This window comes from Gastrolobium bilobum, unplaced genomic scaffold (genome assembly GCF_033153095.1).
Source record: "Gastrolobium bilobum isolate Gb01-03AN ecotype WA unplaced genomic scaffold, APGP_CSIRO_Gbil_v1 utg5045, whole genome shotgun sequence".
Classification (NCBI taxonomy): domain Eukaryota; kingdom Viridiplantae; phylum Streptophyta; class Magnoliopsida; order Fabales; family Fabaceae; genus Gastrolobium; species Gastrolobium bilobum.
Window position 1 is genome coordinate 84,399 of NW_026899460.1, and position 19,935 is coordinate 104,333.

The following is a 19,935-nucleotide window of genomic DNA, read 5'->3' on the forward strand; positions in this document are numbered from 1 at the left end:
AAGGTGTAATAGTATAAGGTCTGATTGTATAAGACCTGATTAAATTTTAATATTATCCAGCATTTGATATAGTATTATATAAGATAATATATTGTATAAGATAATATCATCCAGTTTTGATAATGCATTGTATAATATTATATAGGATAAAAATAAATATTTTTGACAAAAATACCTTTTAATAAAGAATTTAATAATTCTTCCAAATATGTTATATTATGTTATTTTTATAGAAATCTATTGATCAGTGTGTCCAAAAAATATATTATTTTTTATAAAATAAAAATCTCCAATATTATAAAAAATTATATATTAAAATACTATTTTATTTAATATGTTAATATAAAAATAATATATTAATTATTGAGAATTGCACTGGTTAATACATCAACTCTTTATCAGGCCTAATCTCATCTCCCTAGGCATGATTAAGTTATACATCATTTTGATGTATTAAGGGGTTCTGCTGTATAAGTTTATACTATACGATGGTCACACCAAACACCTGAAAATGTCATAAATGTATAGTATAAGCTTATACTGTCAAGCCTTATTCATAACATCAAACAGGCCCTTAGGCCCAATTAAGTTATACATCATTTTGATGTACTGAGGGGTTATGTTATACAAGCTTGTATTATGCGATGGTCACACCAAACAATGAAAAATGTCATAACATATACTATAAGCTTATATTATCAAGCATTATACATAAAGGGCATGTTTGGTGCATAGTATAGGATAAAGCCTGATTAAATTTTAATAATATCCAACGTTTGGTATGGTATTGTATAAGATAATATCCTCCAATATTTTAAAAATTAATAATATTAAAAAAATTATTTTAATATATTAATATTGAAATGATATATTAATTTTTGAGAATTGTACTTGTAGACAATACTAATATATCAACCCCTTATAAGGCCTAATCTCACCCCCTTAGGCTTGATTAAGTTATACATCATTCTAATGTATTAAGGGGTTTTGTTGTATAAGTTTATACTATACGATAGTCACACCAAACAACTGAAAATGTCATAACGTATAGTATAAGCTTATACTATCAAGCCTTATACATCACACCAAACAGGCCCTCAGGGCATGTTTGGTGCATAGTATAGGATAAGGCCTGATAGTATAAGACCTGATAGTATAAGGCCTGATTGTATAAGACTTGATTGAATTTTAATACTATACAGCGTTTGGCATGACATTGTATAAAAAATATATTGTATAAGATAATATCATGTAGTATTTGGTAATGCACTGTATAATACTATATAGGATAAAATTAATTATTTTAATAAAAATATCTTTTAATAAAGAATTTATATAATTCTTCAAAAAATAGCATATGATATTAATTTCTATAAAAATCTATTGATCAGTGTGTCCAAAAAATAAATTATTTTTTATAAAAATAAAAATATTCAATATTTTAAAATTTAATATATTGAAAAATTAATTTTTATTTTAATATATTAATATTGAATAATATATTAATTTTTGAGAATTGCACTATTCAACGATGTTAATACACTAATCCCTCGTCAGGCCTAATCCCTTCCCCTTAGGTCGAATTAAGTTATACATCGTTTTGATGTATTAAGGGATTCTGTTGTATAAGCTTATACTATACGATGTTAAACCAAACAACTGAAAATGTCATAACGTATAGTATAAGCTTATACTATCAGGCCTTATACGTCACACCAAACATGCCCTTAGGCCTAATTAATTTATACATCATTTTAATGTATTAAGGGATTCTATTATATAAGCTTGTATTATGCGATAGTCACATCAAACAACTAAAAATGTCATAATGTATAATATAAATTTATACTATCAGGCCTTATACATCACACTAAATAGACCCTTAAAACTGTGTTGGATGTGTTTCTCCCCATATTGTTTTGTGCATTTCCGATATTCAAAAATTAATCTTTTAGTTTATTTTATCTTTAAAATTTCTCCATTATTTCATCAATTAATGAGTTAATTCAGTCAAGTTGGGTAAAATTACAAGGGTGATAAAGTTTTTCTTATCAAATTTTTTTCACAATTTCATACATAGAACTCAAATTCCAGACTATTAATCAAATATTAATTGATCCATGTACTTAGTTGTTATTATCATTTATTTCTTATTACATGGTGTTGGTGTTTAGGGACAAAATATAAATAAAATTACTTAAGTACTTGTAATATTGTTATTTAATAAAAATATGAATTTTTGTATTATATTTATATTTTAAATGTGATAATTTTTTTTAAAAATATTAATATAATTAAAAAAATTACCTATGTTATTTTTTTTTGGTAGGCCTTGTATGTTATGCTTTTATTAGTAAACGATGTTGCAAAAAATTAAGAAACTTTATGTAAATTTTGTTTAAATTGAAATTATTAGAGGACCACAGTATAACTCATAAAAGGATTAAAATTATATTTTAAAATAATTTAAAAACTTGAAGAATTTTGAACGGTTTTTTAAAAAAGTTCGGGGGGGTGATGATGAGTTGATGACCCTATTGGCTTAGGAATAATTCCATTCTTATGAAAAGATGAGTTTATTAAATATTAATGTAATTGTACCCAAAAAAAAAAAATACTTAGCTTAGGTAAAATATTATTTTATAATGTATGCTTTCATCTTCTATTTGAAATTAAAATATTAACCAAATTTGACTTTTTGACCCTTTTACCCTTCGTTATTTAAAAAATAATTATTTTGCTTCCACATAAAATATTCCACCAACTTGCCTCTCCTTAATCGATTACAACACTAGACTTAATCGATTACACAGTCAAAATACATATAAAACCTTGACCCCGTGGTTAATCGATTAAGTCATCATTGCTTAATCGATTAAACAATGCTAGGAACATTTTTTTGAACCCCCGTTATTTAATGGATTAAGCAACGGTGGCTTAATCGATTAAACCACGCCAGCAACTTTTTTAAAAAACCCTCATTTGACAAGGGGTTGTAATTGATTATAACTAAACCCTAAGCCCTCATTCATGATTTTGCCCAAAATATTCCTCCAATCGTTCGGTGGGTTCACAAAACAACATCAATCGCTCATTTCTCCTACATATTGGTATGTATTCATCGGTTTACACCGCAATTTTCTTCCTTTTTGTGATTTATGAACCTAGTTTTTCTCAACATTGTTTGGTTTGATTGGCTTGTGTTTTTTATTTTGATTATTTGGCTTGATGGTTGTTTAATTTAGGTTTAGGGTTATGTATGTAGTTTAGGGTTTAGGTTGCATAGTTTTTTTTTAACCCATAAATTTGATTTCTATTTTTTGTTTTTGTTTTTTTTATTATGATTATGTTTGTTTTTTGTTTGTTGATAAATTATCCTGTATTATTGTAGGTTTTCGTTATTGTTATGGCTGCCCGCAAACGATCAAGGAACACTGATGGCGAAAGACGGTCGAAGCAATGCCAGGACTGTCCTTCTTCTTCAAGGCCACATAAGCCTAATACTGAGTCTGGGGACCTCCTATTTGGGTATTTGCTTGAAGATGACCCTTCGGAGCATGCTGCATTTATGTCATTTTAAGAGAGAGTATTTTATTTAAAATTCAAATTAAAAAAAAACCACACACTTTCTCTCTCCCATTATTTCTATTTTTTTGTGTCTATCTTTATCCTAAAATGACATAACTTATGTCATTTAAAATGACAAACACAAAACTCTTCAAATAAAGTATTTAACCTTTTTTCATAGATTCATCATTTTTCGTTATTCAAAGACACAATGACAGCAAGCGGAACAGTGACCATTTTGTCACGCCTGGCCAAAATATTTACCAGACTGCCACGCCAACAATAAATTTTCCCAGAATGCCACGCGGCATAATTCGCTACACTGTGCAACGAAATATGTTTGCAAATAATTCGCTACACAGTGTAGCGAATTATGCCATGTCAGACTGCACAGTCAGCAAAAATGACACGTGTCAAACAGGCAGTCATCCAAGCAGACAGTGTAGCGAATTACCGCCTGTTTGACACATGTCATTTTTGCTGACTGTGCAGCCTGACATGGCATAATTCGCTACACTGTGGAGCGAATTATTTGCAAATATATTTCGCTGCATAGTGGAGTGAATTATGTCGCGTGGCATTCTGGGAAAATTTACTGTTGGTGTGGCAGTCTGGTAAATATTTTGGTCAGGCGTGCAAAATGGTCACTGTCCCACAGCAAGCTAGATGCATGTAGAGAAATACAACAACATTAATAGTCACTAACATGCTTGTAAAGATTATAAATTCTCAAAAATAAAATACTGCCAAATTATTAGGGGTGTTCGCGGTCTGGATTGGATCGGTTTTGGAAGCAAAAATCATCTGATCCAATCACTTCGGTTTGATCATATAATTATCCATTCGGTTTGAATTTTTTTTCAAATCCGATCCGATCCAATCCAATTTTTTTTGGTTTGGATTGGATCGGTTTTCAGTTTTTTGAAAATTCTAAAATTTATTTCATGATTATTGTGCAAATAACATCTTTTGTATATATTGGCTTTGTAAAAAAAAAAAATTGAAATACAAAAACATTAGTAAACTGTAATATGGTTTTTTTTTTTGGCAATGAGATATGAAGCTCTACAAAAACAAAATTTTGTTGATGAGATGAGACTAGATTTTTTCTTGAGTTTAGTTGATGGTTTAATGGGTCTTGGATTTAGAAATTTGTAAGTTATGATTAGGGAAAGACCCAAGTAGGTAGAGGGGAATTAATATATTGGATCGGTTTGGATTGGATCGGTTTTCATCAACCCATCCAAAAACCGATCCAATCCAATTAAAATTTGCGATTTTTTTCGATTTTTGATTTTTCGATTTTCGGTTACCGGTATTTCGGTTTTTGATTTTTCGATTTTCAGTTATCGGTTTTTCGGTTCGGTCACCGCGGTTTGAATTGGTTTGGATCGGTTGATGAACGCCCCTAGAAATTATAACAAAAAATTGCAAATTTAGACTTATAAAACTAACTAAGCAAAACATGTTTAGTGAATCAATAATTATTGAAAATGGATCTCTTATATCATAAAAATAAACATATGGTCCCTTTGATTTTATTTTTATTTTTTTTTATAAAAGAAAGGCGCCATGTATTTATCTATATAACATAAATAAGATGTCTCCAATGAAATTAGGGAAAAGTTCACGAAATGCCCCCATGGTTTACTCCAGAATCACTTATGCTCATGTGATTTTTTTTCGATCACATATGCCCTGTGCTTTGTAAAAACTAAGAAACCACATGAGCATATTTGATAAAAAACATACTCTTTTACAAATCACAGGGGCATATGTGATAAAAAAAATCAAAGGGACATAAGTGATTATGAAGTAAACCACAGGGACATTGGTGAACTTTTCCCGTGAAATTATTAGCCAATTAATATAAGTTCATAATTAGAAAATCACACATCATTAATTAATGTAAAATAATATAAAACAAAAGTAATGTGCAAAGCTGGTTAAGGTCATGAGCTACTACTACTCTCCTCACAGTCGCAGCATAATTTTACCACCATAACTTCCGCCGCAAAATCACTCACCACCACCTTCTCCGCCGCGATGAAACCTCTTCCGTGAACGTGTGTGGAAGAAAGCTTTAGATTTTCCCCCCGACAATGGAAACTTCGGAAAACGACAGCGTCGTTGATCGAACGGAACCTTCGAATTCCCACGCCGGCGAGAACGCCGATGATCCCCTCTTGAAGAGCTCCGAAGTTTTGGCCAAAGGCTTGTCATCGATTCTTTCAACTGTGATTAGGGATTTCGATTGCAGAGCTCAAGAAACTCTCAGGAGCCAGGACCACCTCTCTTCCGCCATTGATCGTCTCACCCGAGGTCACGTTACGTTACTTTTGCTTATTCCATTTTTTCTTCTGCAGTGATTGTCCTACATTATTCTAGATTTTGAATATTAGTAACTGTGCTATTTGTTTTTGAAAAACTTAAATACCTACTTTATATTCTCAAATACCTAAATTAGACTCAATTTATATGTCTTATGTTAGCAAGGAGTTAATTTTTTATTTTTTTTTGTTTTCCATTTTGTTATTATTATTTGTTCAGTCTGAATTACCTGGACTGGTTATGGTAGATCTTGGGACTCTCACGCTCAAGTTAGTAAATGAATGAATGGTGAATGTGAATAGTAAGATGCGTACCTGAAAGTTTGGAGAGGTATTTATAGAAGAGGTCAACTGCCCGCTTGTGCCTAGGTTGTGTAAGACTCGGCTTTGGTCTAAATAGACCAGACCTATGCAAAGTATTTTGAGTCTGGTCTAGCTTATTAGCTTAGTATAAGTTATATTATAGACCTAGTTTGATTTATATTAAAAACTCAAAATGTTTTCCTATTAACCTATTTAAGTCTATCAAGCTTTTAATACTTCTCAAGAATTACAAAAAATAAATAAAATAATATTATTTTATTAACTAAAATTATTTAAGTATTTATTTTAATTAAAAAGATAATGCGGTATAAGCTGGCTTGTAGGCTTGTAAATGGTTTATGGCTTTTCTCTAAATGGTCCTTTTGTACGGCTTGAACCTGTTCTACCCCGCCCTAACGTAGGCTAGGATGTAGGTTCCTCATAGGTCGTCTGACCCATTTGCACCCCTACCTATGAGTCTATCTGAGTGGATGTTACGTAGGTTATGAGGAGTAACTTGTCATGGAAACTTTGTCGTGGTAATGGGATGTGCGCTCATACCAGGCGGACGTTCGAGGTGCTAGGTGATGGGATGTTACCTGCATGGTAGCCGGAGTGTTAGATTATAGAGCTGATGGAGGTTGGGATGTTTTGGCGGTTGGCTGCTCAGCCATACCACTAGACTGTTACATTATATCATTATTATTATTGGAGAAATTTTCTGTCCTTTATACCACTATTAACATGTTTTGTTTTTAAGAGTGAGTTATGGTTTTTGAAATTTGACAAAGTTTCATAGTGGACATAGGCTTAGTTTACCTAGGGAAGGGAGATCCATGTCAAATTCCTGATATGAATTTGCATGTGCACAGGTAGGCAATCAGGTCCTATGTGTTATAGATTTGTTTTTCTTGTTACAGTACAGTAAGGAGTTGTTATTGGGTTAAGAGAGAAACAGTAGGTTCCTACTACTTTGCCTGTGGTACCTAGCTTTATCCCTAGCAGATGCTTTGGAAACAGCTTGAACCCAAGCTTTGAGTGAGAAAAGTAGGCACCTTTACTACTTGGTCACAAGCTTTATTTTAGAAACTCAGAAAAGGCATAAGGAGACGAGACATTATTTGTTATTCTATATGTACTGAGAAGAAAGAAGAATGAGTAATTCATGAAGATGCATTGTCTTAATGTACTCGAGGTGCACAAGGGTGTACAAAGTTTTGATTTCTATGGTTAGAGCTTTTTGTTCTTCTCACAAGCATTTGAAGATGGATTCCGTGGCAGGAAAGTAAAAGTTGGGAAGGAAGTTGCTGTACCATTGGACAAGTAGCAGTTAGTGTTGGCTTTCTTGAAGATTTGGTTACTTTGTTAATGCTAATTTAAGGTTAAAGAAGTTAAGCTTTAGTTGCTATAGACTTGCTTTTCCCTTTCTTTTCCTCTTTATGATTTTTCAACCTTAAGAAAGACAAAGCTGGAAATAATGATACGATTCACTCAACTCGGAATAGGTTTTATTTTATATTGCTGCCAGATAAAATTATTAGCAGCTTTAAATTAGCGTTTGCAATTGATATTTTGGTATTAATTTGGTACGATACCTGTTGAGATATATAGTCTCACATTGGTTGTATGTGCAACTAATGTGGAGTTTATAAGGCCTTGGGCACTCCCACCCTTTGAGCTAGCTTTTGGGGTAATGTATCCCAAGGTTCTTTACATGGTATCAGAGTCTCGCCGCCCCCCACTTTCTCTTGTGGCGTTTCTTAGCACAGGTAGGCTGGGCCTGTTGCATTGTCCACTCTTCAAGCCCAATGGGCTCTCGTGTGAGGGGGCGTGTTGAGATATATAGTCTCACATTGGTTGTATGTGCAACTAATGTGGAGTTTATAAGGCCTTGGGCACTTCCACCCTTTGTGCTAGCTTTTGGGGTGGTGTATCCCAAGGTTCTTTACAATACCTTTGGCTTAACCCTCATAATAAAACTCGTATATTGGAATAGGTAAGTAATTTTGGCAAGTTATATGGTCCAGATGAGTAAGTTCTATGAGGGATCCATTTCTTCGCCTTCGGGATCCATATCTATGGGTGGAACTCGCCTTTGCCGGCCAGCCTGCCATGTCTCTTCAGCCTGCGTCATAGTTCTTTCCCGCATTCTCATTGTCACCACTACCACACCACCTGCGGATTTCCTGCTCTGGACCACCCCACATTCTCTCAACTGCCACCGGACCAATACAAAAGGCTGGTACATTGTCAGGAGGGACACATATGCATACATCGGAGCACTCGTTGTTTTCCACCATCCAGAGCATTCTCACTTTCCTCAAGTGCACACGCCCACACACACCCTTGATTACTTCTATCGGACTATTGGTTGGAGATACTGACTCACCATTATCAGACATCTCTACCACTCATCCGTAGATAGAAACACCAGCTTCTACTAGGTAGATGTTACCGGTTCAACCCAATTGAACAGGAGTGTTTTACAAAGAAGTGTGAATATTAATTGGAACTAAAACCTTGGTTTAACCATTTTATTCAAAACACATGAACACATTTAATTCCATCTCAGTGAAATAAGGAAGTTAAATCGGCAACTATAAGGTCTAGCATGAGAGATGCATTTCTTATCCTTCAGTGAATAGTGTTTTACCATGAAGTTTGAATTCTGCGACCAGAAGTTTGTTGCACCATAAAGCCAATTAGATTGGAGCACCGGTAAAGTTGCTCCTTTGTGATTGAAAGGTCACGGATTTGAATTCAGGAATAGTCTCTTTGCAAAAAAGCAAAGTTATGGCTGCATACAGGATTTCTCTCATCCTTACCCTATCTAGTCAGGATTTCTTGGAGAGTGGTTTTTATATTCCACATACTAAAAGAAAAAATAATAATACTACACTCCTCCTTAGACAACTAACCTATTCAGGTTCTCTGGCAATCTGCTCTGCATGGAGTCTTCATTGGCATGTCAAAATTGCAGCTGTAGTTTATGGGTTTCCTTTGCTATACTTTCAGTTCAGTTATGCTTAATGATAATGCCTCTGCTACTGCCTACTGCTTCTTCTATTACTCTATGATGTCATAATTTCTTAATACTCTATATCTATAATTTGCTAACTTGAAATTTATCTTCTTCTTTTTGGCAGAACTTGATCAGTTACTCGAAGATGCACCTTTGCCGTTCATAATGCAGCATGCTGCCAAGATTTCTATTGTTAGGAAAAGAGTTTCTTCACTGAATTCAATTTTAAAATCCATACAAGGGCGGATTGATAATATCGACCGCATGCTGACTATTGGCACCACTCATGGTATATACATGTCTCCAGAGGCTTAATTTTATGGTTATTTTCTAATAATTAGTAAGTGTTACTATTGGGTTTTTTTGTGTGAGTATTTTCCCCTACATATATGCTCTCTCTCTCTCTCTCTTTAGCCAGTATACAAATTTAGTGCCCTTCGCAAAGTTCAAATAACGTTTACATGGCAAAATCTAAAACTATGGCACATGAGCTGATTACTTGGGCGGACCTATTATAATTTTCTCCCTTCTTTTTAACTAAATTTGTGCAAATATTCCATATAGCAGCATTTTTTCTTTTTCTTTTTTGTAGGTCATCTTATTATTATTAGTTTGGGTGTGATAAATATTTGTTTCCATCATCTCAACCGGCTTTTGCTTTAGTGCTTGTGTTGTAGGACCAAGTTGTCACTCCAAAATAAGACGTCCAGGTTTACTAGCTTGGCAGCCATCAATGTTGATTCTTGTTAGCTATATTTCAACCTCAGACTACGGATATTTCATCTACCAAATGAATTATTAAATACTCCCTTCCACTTAAATGCCCATGCAAAACCGTCATTTTGTGCTATATTTGGAGTTAATCATTCCTGTCTTCTATCACTTTCATGCTAATAAGCAGAACTGCATCAGTACATCACCATGTACGACTTCAGGATTCCTCTTAGCCAGCCTGTGACCTGCTTCCTTTTAGTTGGAGAAAGTTCCTTGACATCTTTTCTATTTACTCTACAATTGAGTTTTATCCTTTATGGAAAACTCTTGAACCCACATGCACTTGCCATGAGTGAAAAACTGGGATCAATCACTCTAGCTGGCATGCTGCAGTTCAATCATAGCTTCATCATAATAGTTATCTTATCAGCTAGCCCAGAAGCATCGCGGCTGTGATCTGGCTTGATATGGAAAGTGGTCAGTAAGCATTGTATGCTTAAATCTGCTGCTAGGGCCACTGATGATTTTGACAACCCTATTAGTTATAATATCTACAATATGATTCTAACGAGACCCAAAGAACTTGAGGTACTGTCTCTGCAGAAAAAAGTAAGGCACCCAAGCTGATTAGGATAGACTACTAGACAAACTTATCAGAAGCCCAGACATGTGACAATCTGATTTAGAAAATTGATAACTCACCAAAGTGAAGGCTATGCCTTTGTAGATGACAGGAAAGTCTAGTGTGCATAAGATATTTTGTAACAAGCAGATAAGATAGTGATGAATGTTTGGAATTACTACGGTTAGTAGTTGATAGCTAGTTTTGCCGAGGTACTTATAAAACTATTTTGTTGCAATGATGAATGGCTTGTACCGCAGCTTGCATTAAATTATTGACATCATCTTAATCCTTGTTTGCATTGATTTGAAAAATAATTTGTACCAAAGGGATTGGTTCAAGTGATATATGCTTGATTCCGTTTAAGCAAAGTCTTGGGTTCAAGTGCTTGTGAATGCAAAAATTTCTCTTTGGGAGAGCTAGCCCCACCATGATGTGGATGTTCCCAGCTCGAACAGGATTATTATTTCTCGTGGAGGATACATGTAGTTTATCCAAAAAAATAAAATAATAATTTGTATACTTTAACCTTTTTTTCCATTCAATTCTAACTACCTATTCGTTTTATATGAAATTTTGCAGAGAAAACAACCTCGGAAGGTTCTGGGTGAATTGTCATCAGCTTAATAAACTTCCATTGTTTCCATATATACTATGTAATGCACCCTTAACCCTATAAATTGAATTATTCTTGTTAGGCATATACTTGCTTGGTGTCAGTTAAGGACTTCAAAATTGGCATCCCGTTACTAGTATTTTGCTTGCTTTTGATTATCACTTTCTGTTTGAAAATCTCAAAAAATTCTATCACTTGATTGTATTTACAAGTCATTTTATTCCAAATTTATTATTTTCAATACATGTGCTATAAAGAATTAGTCATCTACTCATCCGTTCCTGACAGCTAGAAACGAAAATAAATGAGGAAAACAGGAACCATAGCACTGTGGGGCTACTTAGCAGGTGCCCCCCATCAAAAGAAGCATGGTTTGGTTGGTAGTAAATTGGCCCCATAATTTTCTTTGAACTTCTGAAACAAAGTGTGCAACCCAGTTCAATTGAACTCTTGGGTCCACCAGGCACAGCACCACCTAGATAGTGATATAGACTCATAATATAAGAAGGCCGTGCATTGTTTTTATATAAATGCAAAAGATTTGAAGGATTTGGTGACACATGCAAATTTTCCCAAGCATTACCAAATCTTGTTACTTGAAACAATTGGCCTGAATCATGCCTTGGTTTGCCGTTGTCGTTTTGTTGCACTACTAGAGAAAAGAAGAAAAAAACAAGAAAAGGCTACATATCTCAGCTCCAACCTTTCTGATTGAGCTACAGTAAAACTGTAAAAGTTTTTGTCCATGCAGGTACTAAATTCCAAAGTGACCCAAACCCCATAGCAGTTTATGGCATACTCTTAACATAGCAACAACAAATTATCCTTCCCAGTCCAGCTCATATAGAGATACTGTGATGTAAGCTCTAGTAGTTCACATGCCCCACACTGTAGTACGTACCTCATGAGAGTAGCATTATTCTGTTTTAAAACATCCATCCATGCACCTGGCCTTGAATCTTATTATGGGGACACTGCAATGTAGATGAAGTTGAGTACACAGAAAATTTCCCATGTCAGCCATATCTTACCTCAAAATTAAGTCAAAAAAGTTATTTTGAAAAGTAGAGTGACTAATTAATAGTAAGTTTCTAATTTAATCATAAAACTTATTAGCCATTTAGCTTCACTATAAAGAAATTCTTTGTTACTTTTGTCTGCCTTCCACATCTTAGCCGTTTGCATTTTAGGAAAAGCACCTCCCTTTCTCATCCCTTTTTGTGCACTGACCCCTAAATACAAGAGAGAGAGAGAGAGAGAGAGAGAGAGAGAGAGGGAGGGCAGAGATGCATAAGATAGAGTTCAAAGGGATTGGAGGAGGGGGAATCTACACAGAGGCCCGTCTGTACATGAGCACGTTCTTTCTTTGATACCCCAAAACCCTCTTCAGCCTTTTGCAGGCTCCTTCATTATTCAACAAACAAATTGATTTAATTTTAACCCAAAAAAAGAAAAAGAAAATCAGATCAATAAGATCATGCTTTAAATACACACACTCCCCAACGGGGCCCTTTGTGGCTTGGTTTAGATAGAATCTTTTAGACTTTGTTGTCTTCCAATATTAATTAACCTGTGGTTGCTTTTCAGCTGATTTACCTCGCAAGATAGAAATGATTGCACGTATCCTCAAACCTATATAAAGTGAATAGAAAGTAATGGCAAAGTTGAGCTCACTAACCAAAACTACTATAAGTCACATCACACTATCCTGGCGTGGAAAACTTCTTCAGTGCTATGGTTTTAGTGTATCTTTTACGCATGTTATCAAATTATTAATAAATAATTTATTTTAAAATTAAATAAGAGAATAATTTGATAAAAAGTAAGATACGTGTTATATTATAAGTGAAAAATATACCAAAAACTGAATCACATAAAATATTCTCCCTGACCAGGGGTTCCATAGTGCAATTAAGAATCCAAATTAATTACCACAAACTTGGCAAGAATCCAGGAAGGTTTTATGGGGCAAGAATCCTCAAACTATTTGGATTTAGGGAATCATTATGGGGCACGCGACTCTACAAGCGAAAAGACAAAACTACCCTTCTTGCGCTGCTGTATTGGGACACACCAAACAGACAGTGGCACAGCATGACTATCAAAAGATGTGATGGTGGGTACATCCATTTCCACGTTGTCACAAAGCCCAAACTCTAATGGGAACAAATGTGATGATAATTGAGCATACACTTAGGACTGGTCAAACACCACACCCTTATCATATCATATCTTATCAAATGCATTAAAAATCGAGCATGAATGGAAACACCTAAAAAAATGAGTAGGCTCATGGCTGCAAATGCTGCCTAGGTAGCTTAGGTTAGGTTTTTTATATGTAGCTCGGTTTAACAAGTAGCTTGAAAGTTAAAAGTGGAACACGGATCAAAAAATCACTCTTCCTCAAGTTTTTTATTCAAATATAACGCGAATGTTATTTTTCAATAGTCATGTGGACAAGTTCCATGAGCACACGAACTTAATTTGTTGATGTGTTACATTTTTAGTGGATATTAAGTATTAAGTTTGCTACTTGGGATAGCGAACTTGGTTGAAATGCATAATTTTTATGTATTGCAACCAAGTTCGCTACTCCAGGTAGTGAATTTGGTGTCTACTAAAAATGTGACACGTCAATAAACTGAATTCGCTATAGTGCTCAACGAACTTACCCAGGTGACATATTGAGAAATAACACTATTCGCATAGCATTTGAATTAAAAAACTTAATGAACACTGATATTTTGATCACCGTTCCGACGTTTGGTATGCGTCATTCTCCAAGATTCCCAAGAAACTACTTTTTTTTTTTAAATTTTCGAATATCATCATAAACATAAAAATTATATTTTTGAAAATCAAGATTCTCAGATAAATTTTTTTTTTTTTCTACCAAACACCCTCAACGTATAGCAGCATGCCTCTATGCACCGGAACAAAACAAATAGATTCTTGGGTGCAAGCTATTTTATGTGCCTATGACACAAAATGAGTAAAATGTCAAATCAAATAGTAGGTGTTAGTTCATACTCTTAGAAACAGCAACAAAACCCAATGCATGCGCGCAATTTGAAAGATGGGACGGGACTCGGCACGACAAAACCCCGGTACTCTGGTGGACAACGACAACTGAATTTTGTGCAAAACGAACTCACATGTCTGGACCAAATTAATTGATTTTTTATACGAAACTTGCAAAATAAATTATGATGGTGACTAGTAGTCCAATCTGAGGAGAAATAAAAAAAAGATGGATTTGTATTAAGAACTCTTCCTTTAGTAAAATGATTTTATTAGTATCATGTCACATAATCTAAAAAATTTTCTCTACACACATAATTAAGAGGTGAGGTCCACATTTTTTTTTCTTCATCATTTTACTTTCTCTCTCTTCTTTATTGTGAGAGTAGAAAAATTTTCTTATATCATGTTACATTATTCTTATAAAACCCTTAGCAAAAACACTATCTTTAAGAGGGGTAAAGATATTTATTAAAAAAAAATATATGTCATTTAAAAAAATATAAAATTATATTATTTTAAATAAAAGTAAGAGATAGATAAATGAGAATAGAATAGATAAAAAAAAATAAGATTGTACATCTCACCTTTTTGTAAGTATAAAATAATACAAATTGTATCATTTAAAAAGATAAATATTTTTTCCTATTTATTAATGGATTTATAGGTGTTCTAAAAATGCTATAATCTAACGTTGCGTTATAGGGTTTTTTTGTTTTTGTACAAGTATAATAGGGTTGTTTTAAAATTGCTATAATCAAACATCGTAGAACGAAGAGTGAAGGCAAACAGAAATAACAATAGAAGTAAAATCTGCGATCAATTTTATATAATTAAGGAATTTCACTTCAAATAAAAGAAGGTAGAGCTTTTCGAAAAGACAGATTTATTTTATTCAATTTAATAATAATAATAAACGAAACACTGACAATCTTATTAAAACCGAATTTAAAAAATAGTTTGTGCCGTTCCATCTGTTACATTAAACCTAACAGGAGACTGTTCATTTATTTATTTAAACAATTAAACCCCGCTCTCTTTCACATGGGTTTGGCTTTTAAGGTAGCCAGGTTCAAAAAGTATGGCAACACGTTAACCAAGTGGCTTTAGCATATTTATATCCTTCAAAAGAAATTGATGTGTGATCACTATATCTCCTTGCTTGGTGCCTGCATTTTATTTTATTTTATTTTTTTAGTCCTAAAGCCCTACCGGGTTTGGGTTTGGTAATTAATGAATCAACAGAGGCAACTAATCACATAGGGTCTAATCACAAGTTAATTCCACGAGCATATCATTTTTACGTGACTCGGTCCTGCCCATAGTACCACGGAACTAAAAACCATTTCTATCACTCTGGGGGAGAATACGACGGGTCCAAAGTCATTGAAATTATAAACTTATCCATTTCTCAATTATACACTTGGTTAGCAAGGTACCAAATTGCTTGCAGCAAACAGGACATGGACCTACCATATCTAATTAGGGATACATCGATACTTCAAGAAATATGACGTACATCATGTTCGATAATACTCTAACAGGCATTGCAAAAATTTAAAATAAAAAAATTCCAAAATTACGTTGCATTGCATTTTTAATTCTAACTATTAAATTAGTTTAATTACAATTATAATTTTATTAAATTTAATATAAATATTTGAAATATCTCTTTCTTTGAAAATCAATGAGTATTATAAGTTTAATTTTATTTTTTGTTAAATTATTAAATATTAAATATAATATATACTATATAAATTATAAATATTATTTAATATTAAATATTTTTTAGAATTAACATCATATCCGTATGAATATGGACGTAATATAGGATGGACCCATACGGGGATAATCAAATCTGGGAGATCTTTTCACTTCAATGGGAGAGGGCAAGGGAAGAAATTCATCAAATAAAACGTTGAGGACAAAGATGACAAAAATTGTGGGTGTTCTTTTCCACCCATCCACCAAAATATTGGACGCACAGAAAAGGTAAACTTAATAGTGAAATCGTGTTAAATTATTCATTGAAGTATGATAATCCGTTCTGGGAACACATCCCATGTCCCCAATCAAAGTACACATTTTGATTAAAAGAAAAGAAACTTGTCCCACCCAATTGAATCTTCTATAAAGGGTACACACTGAAGCTCAGGGGTGGACCACCGACCACTCAGCCAGAGAGTTATTCCACCCCATTAACGTCCCAAGAAATATTAATATAATATTAATATATGCATGCATATATTTTATATATTGATTTGTCATTTAGCTAAAATAAATAAATAGTACTGAATTTAAATGCAATCGGAGAGTAAAAATTAAAATAGTAGTAGACATGAAGTTTTGGGATCAGACTGACGTGCAATAAAATAATTCAGCAGAGCTGGCGCCTCTGTTTGAATCTTTAGCATCATTTCCCAAAACTCCACAGTATAAAATAAACAACAAAGAAAATCAATTTAAAAATAAAAAAAAGTTCAATAAAAAAAAAAAAAGAGAGAAGAAGACAAACTAGATAAGCTCAACATGATACTGCCACAGATCTCGAAATTTTTATATTAAAAAAAGATAAATTCTCACTATTAAATTAGGAAAAAGCTAAATAGAAAGAAAATGTAGAGATTCCAAATCTTTGAGGTCAGAAAATGACAAACAGCAGCCAGGAAATTGCACTGAAAAAAGCTCAACTAAGTTAGAAAAACAGGAACTTGATGATCCATCATCAACATTATCTCATCTAAAAATCCCACTCTGCGTATTTACATTAATCAAAAGCTTGTTAATCAAACAAAAGAACAAAGTAACCCCCAATCAACAATGTCCTCCTGCAATATTTTCATTCCAAGATTAGAAAACATGAACATAAATTAAGTGGCAAAAAGGGCACACAAAAAAAGCCTAATTAACCGTTACCCTCTCTCTCTCTTACTCTGCTTTTTTTAAGAGTGTTTATGTTAATTCCGGTCACAACGATGCCTACCCTTGTTGTTGCCACCTCCGTTACCAACCGAACCTTCTTTCTTCTGCGGAGAAGAAAAAAGCTGACCGAACCCAAAAACCGAACCGGATTTTGAACCGCCCCGAAGGGAACAAACAGGGACATTGAGAACCGGAGTGACCCTAACGTTGGCTGAGTAGGACCGTTCCATTCCCCTATGCTTGAATCGTGGTCCTCCATTGAAGCTGCTAGGGCTGCTCGAGCTTCGTTCCAAGCTCTGAAACACTATCTTCCCAGAAGAATTCATTCTGGGGCTATCCACTGACACTCCCCTGCATCCTACCGCACCGGATGATTCCTTCGGGATCGGACTCCTCCCGGCCCGGTTATTCGGGTACTGATCCATTTTGTTGTCGAAGGAACCCGCCCTCGGCTTCACCAACCGCACTCTAGGGTTAGGGTTTCTGTGGATTGAGATCTGAATCGGGTTCGGGTTATGGTTCGGGTTCGATTTGTCCGAATCGAGCGAGAGCCTGGGGAGATCGTCGTGCTCGTGACCTGAGGAAGAGGACGAGAGCGAGAGACGAGAAGACATTGAAACGGATTCGCAGTCCGAATCCTTCAACAGAGGAAGGCTCAGTGAAGCGTTTTCCGACGGAAACGGCGCCGGTTTGGAACTGCTCCGGTGGAGAAAGTGCTTCAGCGATTTGGTCGAAGAAGAAGTAGACGACGACGAAAACGACGTCGTCTTCTGCGAATCGCACTTCGACGACGTTCCGTTTCCGTTTCCGTTTCCGTTCGCGTTCAGGTAGAGCTTCTTCAGCCCAAGCAGCTCCTTCCACCGGCTGGAACACCGAGGAGCCTTCGGCGAAAACAGGTATGGATCGGAACCTGAGCCGGAGCATCCGGAGCCGCCGCCTTTGCCGGAGGATACGATTCTCCGGTACGATTTGGAATTCTCCGGCGACGACGAGGTGTCCGGCGAAGCCGCGGTGGAAGGCTTGAGCGAGGAGAGATGGAGCGGTACGAGCTTCCCGTCGGAGAAGAGCTGATCGGCGGGGAGCATGGCGACGGGATCTTCGAGTCGGAACTCGAAATCGGGTTCCGGATCCGGGTTGGAGGGGTTGGATCCGGAAGAGTCATGACTGAAGGAGACGCGAGGGCTGAGCCAGGCGTAGGAGGGGAAGTTCTCCGGCGACATTCCGATGTTGTTAACGCACGCTGAAGCCATTGTTTGTTAATCATGCACAGTTAACACTAACCAAAAGGTTAAGAAGAAAATAGTAAAAGAAATAAAGAGAGGGATCTCTGATATTTTTTATTGATAGGGTTTTTCTATGTGTTTCTGTGAAGTTGTTGTTGTGAAGTGGAGAAAGAAAGAGTGTGTGTGTATATGGTGGCTGCTACATGGAGGCACATATATAACAGATTTTGCACCTAGGGCCACGTGTCTATCACCCTCTCTCTCTCTCTTTTTTCTTTTTTCTTTTGTAACCCTAGATTTTATCATGTGATAGCTTGATTATTAATATGTATAAAGAGTAATATTTGTCATTAATGATAAAAAAGATTGTTCTTGCTTATTTAAGCAAAGAAAAAGTTTATTTGATTGACAAAACTGATTCCGATGCAAGATTGTTTCTTTCTATATGAATATAAATAAAAATATTATTTATAAAAGAGTTAATTCTCACATATTAAAAAAATATAATATGAGTTTATAAAAAAAAAAATTATTCGTAATTATTTAAAGATGGATCAATGGTGATAAAGAAAAATAGAAAAAATATAAAAATAGATAATTATAAAATTATAATAATTAGTTTATCTTTTTTTTAAATAAATTTACCTTTAGGATTTTTTCATATAATTATAAAATTATAATTGTAATTATAAAATTACAATTAGGATTTTAATTTTATAAAATTATAATAATTAGTTTATCTTTTTTTATCATTTTTCATATAATATAGAAATAGATAAATTATAAAATTATAAAATTATAATTGTAATTTTTTCATATAATCATATTATTATTTTTTAACCTAAAAATATCCATTTTGATGCTCCCAAGTCCCAACATGATTCAATTCACAATTAGGATTTTGCTATTACACAGTCGAGCTATTTAATAACTACCTTTAAAGGCCTGATTTTTTTTATATATATATGGGTCTATAATTAATTTAAAGATAACATACCAGAGAAATGAGTTAAATTATACGTTGTAAAAGGGTATTTTTGACGCGTTTTAATTAATAAATTAGAATTTAAATGAATTTGAAAGGAAAATACCGTATGAGAAATAAGAAATAAAATTAAAAAATTGAAGTAAATGAATTCAGACAAACTTAAATGGAAAAATATCACATTTAAAGCTTAGTCTTTTTTGTTCTATTCAAATTAAATGACTCTTAAACGGTTTGAACGGCCAAAAATGCTTAAATGGTCAATATTCAAACCCACCCCAAGTATAAAAGGAAAAAAATATGCCCAAATAAAATCATTAACTCAATTTCACTCAGAATATTCTTCCCCTTCGAAGATTTTTCATTTGATTGTTGAAATGCTTTTAATATTTGACCTGTTAGCCTCTATAAAAATTATAAGTTTGACCTAACATATATTTATAAAATAAAATTATTTGTCTAGACCAGTTATCCTATTTAAGTCTATTAAATATTCAAAAATTTAAAAATAATTAAAATAATTTTATTTTATTATTCTAAATTATTAAAATAATAATGTTATTCATTTTATTTAAAATAAATAATATGATATAGGTCGCCCTATAGGTTT

General features: G+C 34.0%; 2 protein-coding genes and 1 non-coding gene across 5 annotated transcripts; 1 reads left to right on the forward strand and 2 right to left on the reverse strand.

Annotated features, from left to right (window-relative positions):
* The first annotated feature begins 5,520 nt into the window (after positions 1–5,520).
* Positions 5,521–11,408, forward strand: LOC133290538 (uncharacterized). The gene is made up of 3 exons (XM_061488637.1): positions 5,521–5,889; positions 9,347–9,511; positions 11,141–11,408. Exons 1-3 carry the CDS (start codon positions 5,670–5,672, stop codon positions 11,167–11,169), a joined length of 414 nt encoding a protein of 137 aa, XP_061344621.1. The 5' UTR covers positions 5,521–5,669; the 3' UTR covers positions 11,170–11,408.
* A 4,834-nt stretch (positions 11,409–16,242) lies between these two features.
* On the reverse strand, positions 16,243–18,502 carry LOC133290535 (uncharacterized). Of its 3 annotated transcripts, none has more exons than XM_061488630.1 (2): positions 18,061–18,502; positions 16,243–18,027 (listed from the first exon to the last, which is right to left on the reverse strand). In XM_061488630.1, exons 1-2 carry the CDS (start codon positions 18,365–18,367, stop codon positions 17,153–17,155), a joined length of 1,182 nt encoding a protein of 393 aa, XP_061344614.1. In that variant the 5' UTR covers positions 18,368–18,502; the 3' UTR covers positions 16,243–17,152. The 3 variants fall into 3 exon arrangements, with proteins under 3 accessions (XP_061344614.1, XP_061344615.1, XP_061344613.1); XM_061488631.1 differs by having other exon boundaries at positions 16,243–17,475; positions 17,509–18,502; XM_061488629.1 differs by having other exon boundaries at positions 16,243–18,502.
* Positions 16,541–16,620, reverse strand: LOC133290540 (small nucleolar RNA Z122). Its single transcript, XR_009748684.1, has one exon. It is a non-coding gene; the product is annotated as a small nucleolar RNA Z122 (small nucleolar RNA).
* Positions 18,503–19,935: the final 1,433 nt, after the last annotated feature.

Coding starts and splice junctions, on each gene's coding strand:
- LOC133290538 (XM_061488637.1), top strand. CDS start 5,670: ATGGAAACTTCGGAAAACGACAGCGTCGTTGATCGAACGGAACCTTCG. Junction 5,890..9,346: donor CATTGATCGTCTCACCCGAG/GTCACGTTACGT, acceptor TCTTTTTGGCAG/AACTTGATCAGTTACTCGAA. Junction 9,512..11,140: donor GACTATTGGCACCACTCATG/GTATATACATGT, acceptor GAAATTTTGCAG/AGAAAACAACCTCGGAAGGT.
- LOC133290535 (XM_061488629.1), bottom strand. CDS start 18,367: ATGGCTTCAGCGTGCGTTAACAACATCGGAATGTCGCCGGAGAACTTC.